Source organism: Peromyscus eremicus, chromosome 1 (genome assembly GCF_949786415.1).
Source record: "Peromyscus eremicus chromosome 1, PerEre_H2_v1, whole genome shotgun sequence".
In the NCBI taxonomy this organism is placed as follows: Eukaryota; Metazoa; Chordata; class Mammalia; order Rodentia; family Cricetidae; genus Peromyscus; species Peromyscus eremicus.
Window position 1 is genome coordinate 50,555,684 of NC_081416.1, and position 19,463 is coordinate 50,575,146.

Consider the following 19,463-nt stretch of genomic DNA (forward strand, 5'->3'; position numbering starts at 1 on the left):
CCCACCCTACTGCTCCCGCTCCATTGTCTGGGAACTGCAGCCGCGGGCGGGCGGCGCAGAGAACTGGCTGGCCAGAGGGGCCGGCGCGGAGCAGGCGCGGGAGATGCGGGACCGGATAGCAGCCACCTGAGCCGCGCGCTTAGAACCCGCCTTCAGTGGGAAGGATGTGCGCCTCGATGGCTGGATGCGCCGCGGCGGCCCCTCGGGGGCCCTACGGTGCCTGGCTCTGCCTCCTGGTGGCCCTCGCCCTGGAAGTCGTGAGAGGTCAGCGGGAAAGGAGGGGAGGGGAGGGGCGACCCCGCTCGGCCGAGGCCATGCGTCATTGATGCCCCCAAGCCTTTGGGCCCTGGAACTAAACCCAGAGCGATGTCCCGGAGAGGTCCAACCTTGGGAAACCGGTTCCCAGGCAGCTGTTCTTTTGCCTTCTTCCCTGTGCGCCACCTGGATGCTCCCACCTGAGCCTAAAGTCTTTTCACTCCCATCCTCACCTGCCCGGTCCCAACTCCTCTGCGAGCCTCCTCTCCAGCCCCAGCGTCGAACCCGCTGCCCTGCTTCCAGGTGCACCACCCCTCCCCGATCTGCTGTTCTAGCCCCCACCAGCCCTCCCGCCAGTCACAGGAACGCAAAACAGCCCCTTTGCCTGGGACCCGAGAGATGTGCGTCTCTCTCTCCCTGTCCCAAGGAGATCTCTGACCTTGGAGTCTTCAGGGAGAGAGAGCCCCAGCCTTGCCTTTCCGAGCCCTTGTGGGTGTACCCATCACTGGGTAAGGGGCAGCAGCTACCTCGTGCCTGACATGAGCTGGGCTGAAAGGTGGAAGATGCTATGGGAGACTGGGAAATGGTGAAGTATTCTCTATCCTCCTGCCCCCATCAAGAGAGCTGGACTCCCAGTGATGGGAGACCGTGGGAGTCCGTGGGAGTTGGGACTGGTGAGCATCTTATAATTATGGAAGCAGTGAATTAGAAGGTGGACCGGAGCTACCTCAGGGGCCAGCAGTCACTCACTTGTTATCCTTAGGGATATGGGGGTGGTGTGGTGGCTCTAGGGAAGACCCCCCCCCATCCCAGCTCAGCTGTGGGGCTGAGAGGGAGCTGGGTTCAGGAACTTGTTCCAGGCACCTGCTCCCCACCCTGCAGACCCGGTGGGAGCCCTAATAACCCCTCCACAGTGAAGGGAGGGAGGAAAGCTTTGTCACAACCATTCTGCTCACCAACAATCTCACTTCCCATGGGAATTCTACCGCAGTTTACAAAGCCCTCCCCTGCCCACAGGGTCACGAAATACTCCCACCCCTTCTACCACCAAGGGAATCTAGGCTCCGAGATGTTGGTGACTGGCCCGTCTTTCATGGAGTACAGCTAGGACATAAACCCATCTCTGGGCTCCCCAGAAACCTCTCCAGGGAGAGTTGAGGGAATTCCAGAATAAGACAGAGCCTGGAGTTGACAGAAGGCTAGTTCAGGAGGGGCAGCAGAGCCAGGCACATCAGCTGGACTTGTGGTCCAGGTACTCTGCAGGTGTGGGAGGCTTGTTCCCTACCTCAGAAAAGCGGCAGCAGCAGCAAGCAGAGCCAGAACAGGAAGTCTAGCAAGGGGTTAAATGACCACAGAACGCTTCCTTGAGGAGGCAACATTTGCTCTTGGCCCTGTTTAGGAGTGAAGCCCACATGGCATAATGGTGTTGCATTGGATGGAAAGGCTGGGTAGCTTGGTGGTGAGTTCCTTACTGGCCTCTCAGGTCCACGCCAGGTTGGAGAGCCCTCACACATCATTTTCTAAATCCATTAAGTAGAATTTGTAGTAATAGAACTTAACCTACAGAACTGTGTGAGAACTGAGTTAATACATGTAAAATTGAATCTGTGTGGGGTTAAGTGCTTTAAAAATTGCTACTCTTTAGGGACTGTAGTACAAATCAATATAGCCTTAGTGGGCCTTTGTGGTTTTTATGATTAAATATTCCATCTCCTCAGGCTTATGGTTCCCACCTGTAGTGAGTGCCAGTAGCCTCATGGACCTCTTTGGTACCCTCCCCAAGTCTCATTCCTGAACCCCCACCCCCAGCTGGAGCAGGGAAGAAGGGATCAAGTTTGGAAATTTGGTGTGGGTGTGCCATGGCAATAATTGGACCTCGAGGGGGTGTCCAACCAAGTACACCAAAGGACCCAGACACAACAAAAGAGTCTCCATTTCTACAAAGCTCAACTCAGAACTATCTTTAACTGAATACACCCTAGTGCAGGAGTCCTGCCCTCCAAATGCCCTGGTATCTGAGGCAGGTAGGCAGTAGGCACATGTCAGGGAGATATTGAAAAGGCTCTGTTGTAGAGAGAGGCAAGGTCTGTAGAAGGTAGAGGATTGGCTGGGAAGTTTACTTCCAATCCCTGACTCTCAAACTCGGCCTTTGTGAGGCTCCCTGTGCCTCAGTTACCTCATCTGTGAAATGGGATTATTCCTCTACATCTGGGAGATGGGACATTTGTAGTCCATTTCTCCCTCTCCTGCCCAGCCCCACAGAGAGGATGGAGCTCAGTTCAACCTCTGCTAGCTCCAGAGCCATCCCATATCTACCCCTTATTCCTCTTCAGTTGGCAGTAATCAAGACACCTTGGATCCCATCTACCTGCCAGTGGCCCTGGAACTCTTGGATGCCCCTGAGCATTTTCGTGTGCAGCAGGTGGGCCACTACCCACCTGCTAACTCTTCTCTGGGCTCCCGCTCTGAGACCTTTCTGCTCCTGCAGCCCTGGCCCAGGGCACAGCCACTTCTCCGGGCCTCCTACCCACCTTTTGCCACTCAACAGGTAAGTCTAGAGCCCAGGGACTCCCAGACAAATGAGACTCATGAGTTCTGCTGTTTGGGGTTCTGGGGCTCTTCTCATTCTTCTACTTAAGCATTAACCAGGCCCAGTCCTGCTTAACTTCTGAAGTCAGGCAGGATCGGGTGCATCACGGTGGTGTGGCCATAGACAACTTTTCCCATTCTCTACACAGGAAGACTGAGGCCCCTAATCTCCTGCCACGCTGAGATTAGAAGCCTAACACCCCGTACCTGGCTGTTGTGTTGTCTGCCTCTCCACCCCACCCTGCAGTTGAGCAGCCTCGTTCTTTTCTAGGTGGTGCCTCCCAGGGTCACTGAGCCCCACCGGCGGCCTGTCCCTTGGGATGTGCGGGCTGTTTCCGTGGAAGCAGCTGTGACTCCAGCAGAGCCTTATGCCCGTGTCCTCTTCCACCTCAAAGGGCAGGATTGGCCGCCAGGACCTGGCAGCTTGCCCTGTGCCCGACTGCATGTCACGCACCCTGCAGGCACTGCCCACCAAGCCTGCCGCTTCCAGGTGAGTGAGCTTTTTCTGCTGCTGAGCCGTGCAGGTGTGGTGCCAGGGTGGAGAGGAAAGGACTCTACTACAGTCTGGGCAGTCTAGGGGCATGAGCCACCTGACTCCGTTTTTGGTTCCTGATAAGCCTAGGAGAGGTTCCCTTAAGGATTTCAGTCCATGGTGCATGACTTTGGGCACATAACTTAATGTCTCTGAGGCTCAGTTTTTTTCTCATCTGTAAAACCGACAACAACAGTTCCCACTTATCTGGAGTTGGAAAAGAAATAAATGAGACAGATGTAAGACACTGTAACAGAGCTATCAGCCTTTGTGTGTAGAGATTTGAACTTTTGTGAGTTTTATTTCTACTATTGTGGGGTTGGACCCAAAGACCCGCTGGAGGGATCTGTTTCTTGCTGTTTCTGAGCTATAGGTAGGTCCTGGGATGTGATCAAGATTGTCCCTACGATTCTGCTACAAGTCCTTGGTTCTGCCTTCCATGGACCTCTTCAGTTTAGGTTTTTCTGCCAATGGGAGTAAGACTCCTTCGCATCCTTCTCAGGGCCAACCACAGGCTTTACCTTCCTTGTGTTTCCAGCCATCCCTGGGTGCCTGTGTGGTGGAATTGGAGTTCCCCTCTCACTGGTTCTCCCAAAGTGCCACCACAAGGGCTGAACTGGCCTATACCCTGGAGCCTGCAGGTGAGGGACCTGGGGGCTGTGGCCCTGGCGCAGAGGAAGAACCTGGGGAGCAGGCTCTCCCGGTGGGTGGTGTGGAGCTGCACCCTGCAGACCCCCCACAGTACCAGGAGGTACCTCTGGATGAAGCAGTCACTTTGCGGGCACCCGATGTGCCAATGAGGCCCGGCCAGCTCTTCACTGCCACCCTCCTGCTTCGACACAACTTCACGGCCAATCTTCTTACTCTTCGGTGAGCACTGGGACCTCGTGGGTGGGAGAGGGAATAGGGACTTAAGTGGGCTGACATCAGGTATCTATTTTTCCTGCAGTCCTCGTTAGGAGGAAGTAGGAGAGGCTTGGAGCCTGAGAAGTGTAGTGACCAGTGCTGGGGTATGCCCAAATGCTGACGAGATGGGTATCCATTTGGTCTTGAGTATCCATACGGTTCTCTGCTTGCTACCATTGCTGGGTGGGAGGCACTTTGGACAAAGCCCACTCCTGCACATCAAAGGCCCCCATTCTATATATCCTTTTCTGTAGGAACTTATACCAAAGCATCCTCTACCTCACCCAATGAAAGTGACAAGGATCTATAGTGTAACCTTTCCTCTACCATGGGTGGGTATATGGAAGTTCCACCCAACATGTCTTCCTACCCATCATGCCCACTCAGGCCCACTCATCTGCTGACTCCACAGATCTTACAGTACCAGTCCTGTGTCTCCACACTGGAGTTGCAAGACCCTGCACTTGAAGAGACCAAGGACGTGAAGAGAGGGCATGAACTAGATTAAACAGCATGGGGGTGGGGGTGCTGGGCTGAAGATATTAAGTACTCTGGGGACTTGGGCCAGTGGACAAAGTAAGGGGGAAAGCCATTTACTACCACTGACAAGAAATAGGGTTTGGGAAGAAAGGCAGACTAGGCTGTAGGTGCAGTCTGAGCGAAGGCCTGGGGTCATGAATGTGAGCTGGGCTGGGAGGGACAACTCTTGGTGTCGCCCAAGCCCAGAATGTATGGAGAGATGTCACTGCCTCTATTGAGGCTGAGCTGGGACCTGGAGGCTCTGGAATGCCAGGCCTGGGCTTCAACTTGTGGGCAGTAGAGAGCTGTAGGTGGCCTTTGGGTGGGTAGAGGAAGGAGTGTGACGTAACCTGTCTTGAGGTGGGGTCCTTCTGAAAGGAATACGAAGAGATTCCAGCTGGAGGAAAGCCAAACAGGAAGCTGACATCTTTAGCTCCTTGTCTGCCTTTCCGATGCAGTCTGCAGCTCAGTCTCCATCTTGACCAAAATCCACACGCCCTTTGCAGGATCAAGGTGAAAAGGGGGCTGCAGGTGATAGCTGCCCGCCCAGCCCAGCCCACCTTCTGGACTGCTAAGCTAGACCGCTTCAAGGGTTCAAAGCACCACACTAGCCTGATCACTTGTCACCGTACTGGGCCTGCAGGACCAGATTCCAGGTAGGCACAAAAGGAAGTTCTAACCTTAGAGTGCTAGAGAACAGGTTTGGGGGTCCAATGGATGCCCCTACCCCAGTGAGCATTTGGAGACATGAATCAGTGGTTCTATGGATCTTAAGAGGGGCCTGGAGGCCGAGTTGGGCTCTGTAGCCAGGATGGAGGCATAGGCTCTGTTAATTTACACTGTGATCTTGTGGGGGCTACATCACCTCTGTGCCTTGGTCCCCTTCTCAGTCAAATGGGGATAATTGTAGAGGCTGCTTATGAACACAGGTGGTACCGGTGGCTGGCAAACACTCGGCTCCTCTCTCTTCTGCCAGCAGCCCCCCTGAACTGTCCGAGTTCCTGTGGGTGGACTTCGCAGTGGAGAATAGCACTGGTGGGGGTGTGGCAGTCACTCGCCCTGTCACGTGGCAGCTGGAGTACCCAGGTCAGGCCCCTGAAGCAGAGAAAGACAAAATGGTCTGGGAGATCCTGGTGTCTGAGCGGGACATCAGAGCCCTCATCCCACTGACCAAGGTAAGAGGCCAACATCTGTGCTCAGCCACACTGGAAGCCTGGTCCCAGGAACCCCAGAAGGTGAGAACCCTGGAACTAAACAAGCCTTGCACCCTCAGGCCGAGGAGCTGGTGAACACAGCTCCATTGACAGGAGTGACCCAGCGCATCCCTGTGCGTCTTGTCACTGTGGACAGTGGGGGAACCCTGGAGGAGGTGACAGAGCACATTGGTTGTGAGTCAGCCAACACCCAGGTCCTGCAGGTGAGTGACAGCACTCATCTATGTGAGCATGCGCAATCAGACACATAGCTTTGTTCCTTTCTGCAGCCTCCAAGAGAATAGCTTCTCAACTGCAAACTTCATGGGCAGGGTGTGACATCAACCTTTTTTCTTTTTTGGTTCTAATCATCTCTGTAGAGCAAAGTTCGGCTTTACACTTATTTCCACATTCATTATCCATTATCCATTTTGGCACTGGCCAGGGAGCTGAACTGGAAGAATGTGTGTCCTTTGGAGTCAGGACGTTTGTAGAAACCTGCGTTAGTTACTTTTCTCACTGCTGTACAAAATCCCTGACAAGCACAACTTAAGGAAGGAAGGGTTTGTTCTGGCTCTCAGTTCAAGGCTATAGTCCCATTGCAGCAGGGAAGGAAGAGCGTAGGAGCTCGAGGCGGCTGGTCACGTTACACTGTAGTCAGGAAGCAGAGAGAGGAGTACTGGTGCTGAGAAAAAAGGATTTGTCCTTTTTATTGGGGGGTGGAGTGGGGGACGGGGCGGGGACCCAGCCCATGGATGGTGCTGCCCACAGCTAGGATGGATCTTCCCACTTCAGTGAACTCAATCTAGAAATCCCCTCACAGACATGTCTAGAGATTTGTCTCCTAGGGAGTTCTAGATCTTGTCAAGTGGGCGATATCAATCGTCACAGCCCATCTTTGTTATGAACTAGCTGTGTGGTCACGTGCAAGTCTCTTAACCTCTCTGAGCCTCCGGTCCCTCAGCTCTAACATATTACTAGGTTGTTGTAAGAGTTAAAAGTACCTAATATCCAGCAGGTAGCAAGAACTGAAGCATCAGCAGTTACAACTGTTATAATTTGATGAGTATTATCACAATAATCACTGTTGTAATGACCTGTGAGGCTAAGAGGGTAGACAGCTTTCTCCACCTTGAGGTCCTAATGAGGAAGCGCTGACCCAGATCCCGGGCAGCAGTGGCAGCCCCTTGGGGGCTCCTGGGGAGGTGGGCTCGTCTTGCCCTCACCGTCTTAGCTGTAGCTGGTTGTGAGATGCCTCCGGCACCAATGTCTGAGACTGACACTGAGGAGCTAGCGTTGTAGGTTCAACCCTGACCCTGCTAGGAGGAAGGCTCTGTGTGTTGCATGCAAATGGCCCAGCTCATCCCCTGGAGAACCCAAAGTATGGCCCAGTGCCTCTCGGGTGGATTTTGGTAGCCCAGCAAAATATTTTAAACCAAGAGCAACCACTGTCCAGCCCACCTCAACACATATATCTGTGCCATACCAAATTGAATTTGAGTTGTAGCCTTACTTATGATTAGAGTAGATGATGTTATATCAGTGCCTGTCATTTGTGTCTCAGCCCATCTCTGCCTTTCCCTAGGTATCCGAGGCCTGCGATGCTGTGTTCGTGGCTGGCCAGGAGAGTCGGGGTGCCAAGGGAGTTCGGGTAGACTTCTGGTGGCGTCGACTGCGGGCCTCACTGAGGCTGACCGTATGGGCCCCACTACTACCCTTGCGCATTGAGCTGACTGACACGACTCTTGAGCAGATTCGAGGCTGGAGGGTCCCAGGCCCAGCAGAAGGGTGAGTACAGACCTGCAGGAGCCCATAGGACTTGGTGAATTCCTTCTGGGCCTGAGGGTACACAGTGGCCACCTCCATAGACCCAGGCTGGGGTCTGAAACACCGCTCACTTGCTGTGCCTTCTGCCCATCCAGCCTCTATTAGTCACTTTACATGTCAATGACAAAGCCCTTGACAAAAGGAACTTAGGAAATGGGGATTTATTTAGCTTACAGTTCAAAGTACAACTCGTTATGGTGGGTCCGTCTCAGTAACAGTTCGGACAGCTGGACAGGTCGCATTGCATCCAAAGTCAGGAAGCAGAGAGATAGATGGATGCTGGTGCTCAGCTCACTTTCTCCTTTTTATTCAGTGGTGGGACCCAAACTGGTGGAGTGGTACTGCCCATAGTAAGGGTGGACCTTCCCACCCAGTTACCCTTGTTAAAAAGCTACCTCACGGGCTGGAGAGAGGGCTCATCAGTTGGGAGCGCCGACTGCTCTTCCAGAGGACCTGGGTTCATTTCCCAGCACCCACGTGGCAGCTCACAGCTATCTGTAACTCCAGTTCCAGGGGACCTGACTTCCTCATACAAACATGCATGTAGGCAGGGTACCAATGCACATGTTAAAAAAATGCTACCTCACTGTCATGCCCAGAGATTTGTCTCTTAGAAGAGTCTGGATTTTGTCAAGTTGACAATATTAGTGGTCACCTGCCTTTGACCACCAGAACCTTGGCCACTGTGGTGTAAACTGGCAACCTCCACATCCCCTCTCCCCAGCCCCTCATCAGCTATAACACATGCGAATTCTCTTTGCTTGGCTTGCTGCCCATCCTTCTCCAGCTCTATATTCCATCCCTGAGAATGTTCACTGCTGTATACTCCGAAGCCTTGACTGGCCCAAGCTCCATAAAAAATAAATGATACTGGTTAGTGGGGAGGCTCCCCAGAACCTGAGGGCAAGGATGAGGAGCCTGGGCCTCTCAAAAGTAATGTGTAGCTCTCCTGCCCTGTAGAAACTGAGTTGTCACCCCCGTTGCCTGGTCACCTTCCCACACCAGTGGTATCCAGAAATAAGTGCAGCCACCTGGATAGATGGGTACATTTTACCAGTCAGCTGGGGTCTGGGCACCCCTGGCCTGATCAGGAAGACTTGGCACCCAGAAGGGAGGGGATCCAAAACAAAATTTGAAGAACAGGAGGCATACACCAGCCAGATGCCTCTGGTTACTATTGTTTTTGTAAAGCCGAGGCATTAAGCTTCAATTAGAAGCTTAATTTAGAACCTCTAGATGGGTGGCCGGGCAGGGCCTTGCAGGGCTGGGAGTGTGGGCAAGGCGTGGTCTCCAGTGGGCGGGGCCATCACTGACGCCCCGCCCCGCCCCGCAGGCCGCTGGAGCCTGAGGCTGCGGTTGAGGAGGCCGAGCGGCGCTCCCGCGGCTGCCGCCTGCAGTACCAGAGAGCGGGTGTGCGCTTCTTGGTACCCTTCGTGGCCCACCCGCTGGACGGTGGCCGCCGCCTCACCCACCTACTCGGCCCCGACTGGCTGCTGGATGTGACTCACCTCGTGGCAGCCCACGCCCGTGTGCAAGATCCTCGCATAGCCTCCTTGGAAGGCGGCCGCATCCTAGTGGGACGGGAGCCTGGAGTCACCTCCATTGAGGTGAGTCACCGCAGGGGACGCTAAAGCGCAAGACTCCGCCCCCTCCCTCCAGGGTCCGGGTGTCCCCAGAATGCTCCTGGTTAGGTGTGAAGGCTGCAGAAGGGACTGGGGGGAACAGTTCTCGGAGGGCTAGGAGGCTGGGTGAGAATGGAGTTCACGGCAGGAAACGGGACAGGAGTGAAGGATGAGGGTCTAGGTGTGTAGAGACAGCCGCCAGAAGGTGTGGATTGGAGTCTGCAAGTGTATTAAAGTGTAGAGACGCTGGGAGACTGTGTGCAGGAGACCCCCACCCCGACCCCCACCCCCACCAACTTTCATTTGCTTCCCACTCTTAGGTTCGTTCCCCGCTGTCTGATTCCATCCTGGGGGAGCAGGCACTGGCAGTGACAGACGACAAGGTCTCCATGCTGGAGCTGCGAGTGCAGCCGGTGATGGGCATCTCATTGGCCCTGAGCCGAGGCACGTCCCACCCTGGGGAGGTCACAGCCACATGCTGGGCCCAGTCAGCTCTTCCAGCCCCAAAGCAGGTGATGGCTGGGGGTCAGGGAGCATGGTCAACAGCTATTGATGGGGGCTGATGGTGGAGGAGGATGGGAGGAAGTAGGTCCTGGTACTTGGACCCCTTGCTCTAGGGTTTTCAAAATAAGGACTACTTCCCATGAGGTAGTGAGTTCTCTGTGGCTGGAAGTGATCAAGCAGTGGCTGGCTGGAGTATGGCACTGGGAGGTTCACTAGGCTCTCCTGAGGACTCAGACTCCTGGGCTGAGTGGCAGACAGGTGATTGACATGCGTCCCCTCTCTCCCTGTGTTTTGTCCATTTGCTTGTGTCTCTCTTTCCTCCGTGCTCTTTCTTCCGTGTGGCCTGTCACTGTGGGAGTGGTTTGTGTGTGCATGCGTGCGTGCCCTCGCGTGTCTCTGCCTGTGTCTGTGTGCCCTGCAGGAGGTGGCCCTCTCCCTGTGGCTGTCCTTCTCTGACCACACTTTGGCCCCTGCCGAGCTCTACGACCGCACTGACCTGGGACTGTCGGTCTCAGCTGAGGAGCCCAGTGCTGTCCTGCCGGCTGAAGAGCAGGGAGCCCAGCTTGGTGTGGTGGTGAGTGGGGTGGGTGCCGAAGGGCTACCCCTACACATTGCTCTGCACCCACCGGAACCATGTCGCCGGGGCCGCCATCGTGTGCCCCTGGCCTCAGGCACTGCCTGGCTGGGGCTACCCCCTTTGCCCACACCAGCACCTGCCCTCCCGTCCAGTCCTGCCCGGAGCCCACCATTCACAGAAGCCACTGTGGAGGGAAAGCGGCAGGTAGCAGGTGGTATGGGGGGCCATGTGGATGTTAGAGGCAAGTTTGAGCGGGCGGAGGAAGAAGCTGGGAAGGAAGAGGATGAGGCGAAAGAAGAGGAGGAAGACGAGGAAGAGATGGTGCCTGCCCCTCAGCGTGTCACCGACCTAGAGCTGGGAATGTATGCCCTGCTGGGTATCTTCTGTCTGGCCATCCTCATCTTTCTGGTCAATGGTGTGGTCTTCGTGTTGCGCTACCAGCGCAAAGAGCCTCCCGACAGCGCTACGGACCCTTCCTCCCCCCAGCCCCATAACTGGGTCTGGCTGGGCACCAATCAGGAGGAACTGAGTCGGCAGCTGGACCGTTGCTCCTCCCCGGGCCCACCCAAGGGGGAGGGGGGCTGCCCGTGTGAAAGTGGGGCAGGAGGGGATGCCCCAACTGTGGCCCCCAGTGCTTCAGAGGGCACTGTTGGCTCCTCGAGCACCCTGGCCCGCAAAGAAGCTGGGGGACGTCGGAAGAGAGTAGAGTTTGTGACATTTGCGCCAGTACCCCCAGCCCAGCCGCCCGAGGAGCCTGTAGGGGCCCCAGCTGTACAGTCCATCCTGGTGGCAGGTGAGGAGGACATCCGCTGGGTGTGCGAGGACATGGGGCTGAAGGACCCGGAGGAGCTTCGTAACTACATGGAGAGGATCCGGGGCAGCTCTTGACCACTCCCTGACCTGCCAGGTGCAGCTTCGGCCACCAGCCCAGGCAGTGGGGACCAGTGGGATGTCTGGCTGGACTTCTTGCCTGGCCCTCATGTTCATCCTCTGGTGCTTGTTGTTCCGAGTCCCCTGCTGGGCCCCCTCCACCCCACCCCTTGTCGTGGACCATGGTCAAGAGGGAGGGCGCATGCCCCTTATTTATGGGAACCACTTCATTCTAATGTTGGGTGCAGAATAAATGAGAAGAGATTGGGCACAGCTGGTACTGCTATGGCACTGTCTATCCGGGTGGGTAGAGGCTAATTCAGCCCCTGACCCTGTTGGACGAGCTCTGGGAGGCTGGGTCCTGACGAGTCCTCTCATAGCGACCGGCAATCCAAAGAAACAGGACAGCCGTGACAGCCTGAATGCCAGCTAGCAGGAAGAAGTAAAGGTCCATCTGGCAGTTGTTGATGTTCCCTGGGGACAGAAGGGCTGACATGAGGGTGGGGAGGGGCTCCTTGGGCTAGCAGCTAAAGCCACACTCCAGTGGGTGTGCTCTGAGAGCACTGGGTAGAGAGCCCTCTAGGATTGTAACTCCCCAAGTGTCTCTTGGTATGTTTCCTATTCCTCTATTTGGAGACTTGAACACCAAGGGAAAGTGACTACTCAGCAGTCAGTAATGGCTGAGTTCCAGAAGCAGGAAGGTGCCTCTGAGGGCCACGGAGTATAAAACACGAGTGCTCGGCCCATCCCTACGCCTCCCTCCATTCCTATCTTCTGGGGAGGGTCCCCTCTCACTCACCGAAATCCTTGGGGCAGTACATCCAGCCCCCAGGCAAGGACAGTAGGGCCACCAGGCCAGAGCCCAGCAGTGAGCCTACCCCCGAAAGACAGAAGAAGATGCCCATGATGGCGCCCTGCATGGAGCGTGGAGCTTCTGAGTAGGCGAACTCTAGACCTGTGGGAGGGAGAGGGAAGGGACTTGGGCTGCAGTGGGGAGCAGAGATGGGCCCCACTGCCAACCTCCCATTGTGGGGAAGTCACATTCGCCTGCCCTCCTTTCCAAGCCTCTATCCTAATTCCCTTGGATTGTGCGTCCCCGTGACTGACAGCACCTGCATACCTGTGACATGACACATTTTATCTGCCCTCCTCATCCACATCTGATGGAGCACCTCCCCTGGACATCATAAACACTACCCCAGAGCTCTGACTATTCTTCCTCCTGGGCATCCCAATGATGGGGGGTGGGGGGTGGATTACGTCTTAGTCAGCAGCTTTTTCAACTTCTCCCCACTTTCTGTGCCGACCTTCCTTCCACAGCATCACTGAATCATTTCCACCCAGCATCTAAAATAGTTCCCAAATGTAGGCCCCCCTTTCTGTCTAATTCATCTGTCCTGGGCCCTGATATCATCCACACATGGCTGAGTGAGTCTCTGGAAGCTTTTTAGTTTTGTTTTTGTTTTTGTTTTTCAAGACAATTTCTCTGTAGCCCTGGCTGTCCTGGAACTCACTCTGCAGACCGCCTGCCTCTGCTGGGATTAAAGGCATGTGCCACAATTGCCTAGCTCTCTGGAGCTTCTTGGAGGCTTCTATTCCCTGTATGACTGATGGGAGGATGGAAGGGTGCTGTTAGCTTCAGGGGACACTTCACCATCCAGGCTCAGCCATGGGACCCACTGTGACTTTCCGCTCCACACTCCCCTCTCCAGCGCTTACTACCATGCCCCCTGGCTCATGCTATTCCCACTGCACTGAAGGTCCTTCCCACACTTGCTGACTTCAGCTTCCCCAGAAGCCCATCTCCTCACCCCTCCCCACCTTACTCACAGCCCAGCCACACTCTACAGTCCCCAGTCCAGCACTGGTGGTTTTTTGTTTGCAACTTGAGCTCACAGGGTCAGTTTTATCATCAAGATCTAGAATTCCCATCATGGCCTAGAGGGAGAGCCTACCCAACACTTGTAGTTTTGGCTTCCTGACTAGGTTGGGACAGGGTTGGTGTGCGTGCATGCATGCATGCATGCATGTGTGCATGCACACACTATAGGACGCAGTGCTGAGTTCCAGAAGGGAGGAGCACCCAACCCAGGGGATTTTTGAGAAAAAGAGGCAGGAGGAACAAGATGACAAAGGCAAAAGGTAGGAGAATGCACGGCACAGGGGACATATGGAAAGTGCCTTTTAACTTCCAACTCCCCAGGGTCTGCTGCAATGGCTGACTCAAGCCTGAACCCAGTGCCAGCTAGAAAGTCCTTAAGACCTCACTGGAGCAGGTGCAGACCTCATTCAGAGTCACTGCTCCCCTCCACACAGAAGGCAGAGTGCTACGCCTATGGTTCCCTCCAGGCTGGAGGTGCATACACCCAAGCAGAGCTCAGCACCGGTGTAAGAGCTGGGGAGGGAATCCAGGATACCTGGGATGCTGGCAAAAATCTCACTGATCCCGATGAGCAGGTACTGGGGGATTTGCCACCAGATAGACAGTGGTGCCGCATAGTACAAGTCCTGCCCAATCAGCTGAGGCACTGTCTGGTTGGCAGCGATGTACCGTAAGCGCTCTTTCTCCAGGACTCCTGGGGGGTTGTGGGGTGGGGAGCAAGAAAGTACAGTCAGACCACCTCAGGCAGTTTAGAGCTTGAGTTCCTTTTTTTTTTTTTTTTTTGCCTTGGCTGCTAGGAAGCTCAGCTAGATTTTGTATCTCCTAGGAGTTCTTACCAATCCAGAGTCTGTTATGACATTCTTTGCAAATGAAGAAAGTGAAACTTAGATTGAGAAATCAGCCCAGAATCACACAGGTGATAAGCAGTCAGGGCTGAATCTTAGTCCCAGTATATCTGGTTTTCAAGCAGGCCTACTTTCCATAAGATCCCATGACTTCTCTAGGGTAAGGTTAGGTATTATGGTAGCATTTCCAGCCTGGCTTTTAGGTTTATTGTCTCCCCTTCGATGCTGGGGAGACATTTTTGCCCTGGCGAATGAATCACAATCAGATAGGGCAGTTGCATTCCAATCCTGGCCCTTCCACTGGCTTGTTGTGCAAACCTGGGCAACTCACCTAACCTTTTGGAGACTCCATCCCTGTACACAAGAAGCAATAAAGCCCCTGAAATTGCTGAGGTGGAGTAGGAGGAAATACTTTAAAGGAGATAGCCGCATCTAGTTTGTGTTGCACATGATCAACAAGACTGTTCATTTAGCTTTAATTTCTTCAGCCTCCACTTTATTTAATTTGTTTTCAGACAGTCTCTTTAGCCCAGGTTGGCCTCGAACCCTCCTGAGTGTCGGGGACTACAAGTGTGTACCACTACACCCAGTGACTTTCACTCCCTTATACTGTGTCTCGAGGGCAGACCTCTCCCTCAAGGCCTGAATGAACATGATGTATCACGCACCTGCCGCGATGATCGAGGTGAACCCAAAGAACATGCCCAGGGCCATCTTCTGCAGAGCTGAGGGCAGAAGCTTGCACCGCAGCAGCAGAGGATCAATCAAGTGGTCCTTGACAGGGACCAGAATCAGCACCACCACCACATTGGCCAGCAGGAGCCAGGCTTCTGGGATCTGGGTGGGAGAGGGCCGGGAGAGACAGGTTGGCAGAGCAGAAAGAGCTCTGGGCTGGACAATATCCCTGAGTAACCCAGGGCTAGTGCTCCGGTCCCACCCCCATCCCCCATGGAACTCAGCTTCCTCAGCTGTGAAACTAGGGGACAGGATTACATCAGGGAAGGTAAAGTTCTTCCTGGACACAAGTTTCCATCCTGAGCGCAGCATGGAAAGGATCTTGGGGAAGAGGCAGCATTGAACAGGGACTTATGCGTGCACTGGGGGTGAAAACTGGACAGTAAGCGCGCGTGCGCGCGCGGGGGTGAGTGGGGTGGGGGTGGGGACACCTGGTTCCTGTGGGCAGCTGATCATGCTGAGATGTGGGCTGGATGTTCTACATGTTCCTCCACCCTGCTGGTTATTTTCTTGTGTCCTAAGCATGCCACATCACTGAGGGATTAGGGGGTGGGGGTGGTGTGCAGGCAGCTCCATTTCCCCCTGTTCTCACAGGATGCCCCCAGCCTGGCTGGGGCTGGCCACACACTTGCTCTCTTACCCTGTAGTTATTGTTTTCTGATCTTAGAGCCAAAGAGCTATTGGTAGGGTTGGTCCGGAAGATGTTGGGGATATGGAGGTGGAGACCTTGCAGGACGTAGGTGGACTGCATCTGTGGAGAGATGGAGGCGGGTCAGGGTGGAGCTGGTCACTGGACCTCTGACTCCAGGAGGCTTTGGGGCAGGCATTCCTCAGCAGCATCCCTTCACAGCTGGCCCTTCCCTCAGTCAGGGAAAGGCACTCCAACCCCTTTCTCATTGGGAGGCAGCGTTGAGGATGGGGTTTTCTGATATTCTCAGGCCATGAGCAGTAACCACAGACTTATCCCAGAGCTTGGCCGCAGCAGCTCAGATGCCCTTCCCATTGTGTTTCCAGGACTTGCACAGGGTGGGGTATGGACAAATGTTTATTGAAATGGGGGCAGATAATGATGACATGGCTGTCTCCACGGGGAGTTGTCATCTGAGTCCTGAAGGTTGACACAGCCAGTATAGAGGTACTGATCTGCCAGCAAGGCTTTGGACACAGCTCCTGGAAGGAACAGGTTTGGTACTCCTGCCCCTCGCTGTACCAGACATTGGCACTCTAGCTGCCATGAAGTGCAGGAGACTCCAGGCAGGGGGTACTCTGGAGTCACTCATGGCAGCAGCTGCTGTAGCCACCGTGGAAGGATGTCAATGTCTTAACAGTTGGTATGGACATCTTCCCCAAGTTCCTGTACCTGTGGGACAGTCTGTGCCATCCTAGAGTAGCAGGCTATGACCCTATCTTAGGCTCTCTCCAATGAAGAGGGTGTGGGAGGCAACGGCCTTGTTACTTAGGGATGGATTACGTTGTGGGATATTTGTACACTGTGTGAAAATGTATTACTATGATTGATGTAATAAAAAGCTGAATGGCCAATAGCTTGGCCGGAGGTATAGGTGGGACATCCAGACAGAGAGAACTCTGGGAAGAAGGCAGAGTTGCCAGTGAGAGGTAGAGAAAGTAGCATGGGCAGTATGGAGAGATGAGGTAACAAGCCATACAACAGAATATAAATTTAAAATAAGTGGGTTAATTTAAGTGGTAAGAGCTAGTGGGACAAGCCTAAACTAAGGTCAAGCTTTCATAATTAATAGTAAGTCTCCATGTCATTTTTTGTGAGCCGGTGGTCCAAAGAAAAATCTGACTACAAGATTAGGTTGCTACCCTGACTCCACACATGTGAAAGCACATTGCACACATGTATGATGCACATGCATACACTCACATGCATACAAAGTCTATGTACACATGCACATGCATGGACACACTCACATGTAGAAGCCTGCACACACTTGTGTGCACACACTCACATATGCACCGTTACCCTGGGGAGGTAATGCTACAGGCTTCTATGGCAGGGGCTGAGCCCATGAGGGGCTGGGGTGCCAGGCCCCACATCAGAAGGCAGAGATGCCTACCTGGAAATACACCATCCAGTAAGGCACAAGCGTCACCATCACAGGCAGGAGCTTCACCAGCACCTGGAAGTTGGCCATGTCTTCTTGTGGAGAAGGACCCCACTGGTGAGACCTCTGATCAGGCAGCAGGCGGGCACCCTCGGAGTCCCTGTAATCCACAGAAAGAGGAAAAAAAAAAAAAAAAGACAGTCACAACTCAGCTCTCTATAGCACTAAGGCCACCATTTCCACCTCAACCATCCTCCTCCCAGGATCCCCTTTGAGGGGGCCAGTGAGATGACTCAGCTGAGAAAGGTATTTGCCTTTAATCTGAGTTTCACTCCCTGGGCCCACAGAGTGGGTAGAGAGAGCCAATTCCCAGGTCCCTGAGAATCCCAGCCATTCCTCCCCTCCACTACACTGTAAAGGCCTCCAGCACCAGCTCCACCACCCTTCCCGTCACCCCCACTAGTGAGGTGATCGATGTCACCCAAGCTGTCACGGGTGGTCACCAGACTTACACTACTCTCAAGCTACATCCAGCTTTTGGGTTGGGGGGGGGGTGGTAAAACCAGAGAATGAGGAAAGCAGAGCCTTCAGGAATTCTGTTTTTGTTTTTGCCTTGTGGCATCCATTTACCACGAGAACCACGGAAGTCCCAACACAAATCTAACTCAGTCGCCCACAGATTTGATGTACCCCAGTTCCCTTGCTGCTGACCCCAAGTCGATCCTCAGTGGACTTAACAGTGAGGTGGAGAGTGGAGATGGAGAGGCAGAAACAGAAGGGCCACCACAGGAGACCAGAGAGACTGACCAGCACTATAACCTTTACCCTTTGCCCTCAGGGTTTCTGAACCTTTCTCATCCAAAAGTCCTGAGCTGTCCCCTGAGACTCCAGAAGGAAAATGTCCAGCTGGTCTTCTTCAGGGACAGCCGCCTTAAACTCCCCGCTCCCAGCATTCAGTGCTGTCCCTCAACAGTGCTGTGGTCTGTTTCTCTTGCCAGATCCAGGCTGGCTTTGTGACTCTTTAATCAATAGAGAGAAGCAGATGCCATGCTTTGCAAGTCTAAGCCTCTGAAACCCTTAAGAAGACCCACTGCTGCTTCTTCCACCCACCTTCTGGAACATTCCCTCTTAGAATGCTCCTTTTCACATCCCAGACACCGTCCTCGAGAAGAGCGAGCTACAAACCAGGCCACAGGAAGCGGGAACTTAGGCTTTCACCATCAGTCCCAGCTGAGCTCTGAGCTCACCGTCTACCACCACCCTTGAGAATATTCTAGAATCTAGCCCTTTAAAGCCCCCAAATGACCTGGTGATGTCGAGAGTAGCAGAAGACACGCCCCGCGAACCGGAGTTACCCACAGCATTTGAAAGAGGATGAAAAGCTGGTGCTCGAGTCAGTGAGTTGCGGTGTGGTTTGCGAGGCAGTAACAGCTAATTAAAACCACCAGACTCCACGGCACCTGCAGCTTCACTGACTGACCTCCAGCAACCCAGCAGGCTGGGGAAGGCTGGCACATCACCCTTTTGCTCTAGACCCCACTGACCCTGGCTGGGACCAGTCCAGCCAGGAACTAGAGACAGATTTGTTTGGCATACGTGGTCAATTTTACACGTAAGAATCTTACTCAACTATAAAGAACAATGAAATGATGAGATCTGAGGAAAATGGATGGGACTGGAAAGTATATTAAGTGAGGTAGCGCAGGCTCAGAGAAATGCTGCATGGTCTCTCTCCTATGTGGGTCCCACCTACTATTACATGTGTGCATGTATGTGCGAGTGTGTTTAGATGCTAGGAGACTAGAACGGGGACTGGGAGAGGAGAAAAAAAGAGGCTTTAAGGAGGGGTTAGGAAGGGTAATAGAACACATGTGATAGAAAACTGGAAGAGAGACTGGGGCAGCGAGGAGTGGGAACAGGGAGATGAGGAAGAGGAAAGGATGTATGAAAATGCCGAAAGGAACCCTGCTATTTTGTAAGCCAATTTAAAAAGAGATTGGAAGCCAGACGGTGGTGGGGCACACCCTTAATCCCAGCACTCAGGGGGCAGAGGCGGGTGGATCTCTGCATTTGAGGCCAGCCTCGTGTACCCAGCAAGTTCCAGGACAGCCAGGGCTACACAGAGAAACCTAGAGATTGAAGGTACAACAACATGGCTCAGTTGGTTAAGGCGCTTGCCACCAAGTCTGACGACCTGAGTTTGATCCCTGGGCCCCACATGGTAGAAGGAGAGAACTGACGCTCACAAGTTGTCCTATGATCTCCATATGCATGTTGCAGCAGGCACACACACACACACACACACACACACACACACACACTGTGAGATATTTTGATCGCACTCTGACAATAAAATTTACCTTGAATCAGAGAGCAGAGTTAGCTACTAGCTGACCAGAATTAGCCACAGAGGTTTTGGAGGACCCAGGACATATAGAGAGACACAGGAAGTAGTAGGGAGGGGCTTAGAAAGATTCAAGGCCCTTTTGAATGGAGGAAGGAGAGAGAGAGAGAGAGAGAGAGGTCACTGGTCAC

The 19,463-nt window shown here is 53.9% G+C and overlaps 2 protein-coding genes and 1 long non-coding RNA gene across 3 annotated transcripts in view; 1 reads left to right on the forward strand and 2 right to left on the reverse strand.

Annotated features, from left to right (window-relative positions):
• The first annotated feature begins 50 nt into the window (after positions 1 to 50).
• Tmem132a (transmembrane protein 132A) lies at positions 51 to 11,546 on the forward strand. The gene is made up of 11 exons (XM_059260662.1): positions 51 to 264; positions 2,589 to 2,803; positions 3,116 to 3,334; positions 3,915 to 4,246; positions 5,308 to 5,457; positions 5,778 to 5,976; positions 6,075 to 6,218; positions 7,580 to 7,782; positions 9,155 to 9,428; positions 9,764 to 9,955; positions 10,369 to 11,546. The coding sequence occupies exons 1-11, from the start codon at positions 165 to 167 to the stop codon at positions 11,410 to 11,412; spliced, it is 3,072 nt and encodes a 1,023-aa protein (XP_059116645.1). The 5' UTR covers positions 51 to 164; the 3' UTR covers positions 11,413 to 11,546.
• Positions 3,617 to 11,534, reverse strand: LOC131909228 (uncharacterized). Its single transcript, XR_009378801.1, has 3 exons — positions 10,873 to 11,534; positions 5,667 to 5,896; positions 3,617 to 4,260 (listed from the first exon to the last, which is right to left on the reverse strand). It is a non-coding gene; the product is annotated as an uncharacterized LOC131909228 (long non-coding RNA).
• A 4-nt stretch (positions 11,547 to 11,550) lies between the features above and the next one.
• The window catches only part of Slc15a3 (solute carrier family 15 member 3), a 16,324-nt gene continuing 8,411 nt past the window's right edge, over positions 11,551 to 19,463 (reverse strand). Inside the window, exons 3-8 of the mRNA XM_059260675.1 lie at positions 16,941 to 17,088; positions 15,497 to 15,607; positions 14,790 to 14,958; positions 13,812 to 13,970; positions 12,194 to 12,349; positions 11,551 to 11,868 (exon numbers count right to left, since the gene is read on the reverse strand). Of these exons, the coding sequence (XP_059116658.1) occupies positions 11,714 to 11,868; positions 12,194 to 12,349; positions 13,812 to 13,970; positions 14,790 to 14,958; positions 15,497 to 15,607; positions 16,941 to 17,088 (898 nt within the window). The 3' untranslated portion in view covers positions 11,551 to 11,713. The remainder of the gene's footprint in view (positions 11,869 to 12,193; positions 12,350 to 13,811; positions 13,971 to 14,789; positions 14,959 to 15,496; positions 15,608 to 16,940; positions 17,089 to 19,463) is intronic.

Bases quoted from the DNA above. Each gene is read 5' to 3' on its own strand.
- Tmem132a (XM_059260662.1), top strand. From the start codon at position 165: ATGTGCGCCTCGATGGCTGGATGCGCCGCGGCGGCCCCTCGGGGGCCC. The intron at 265-2,588 runs GTCAGCGGGAAA...ATTCCTCTTCAG, and splicing joins CGCCCTGGAAGTCGTGAGAG to TTGGCAGTAATCAAGACACC. The intron at 7,783-9,154 runs GTGAGTACAGAC...CCCGCCCCGCAG, and splicing joins GTCCCAGGCCCAGCAGAAGG to GCCGCTGGAGCCTGAGGCTG.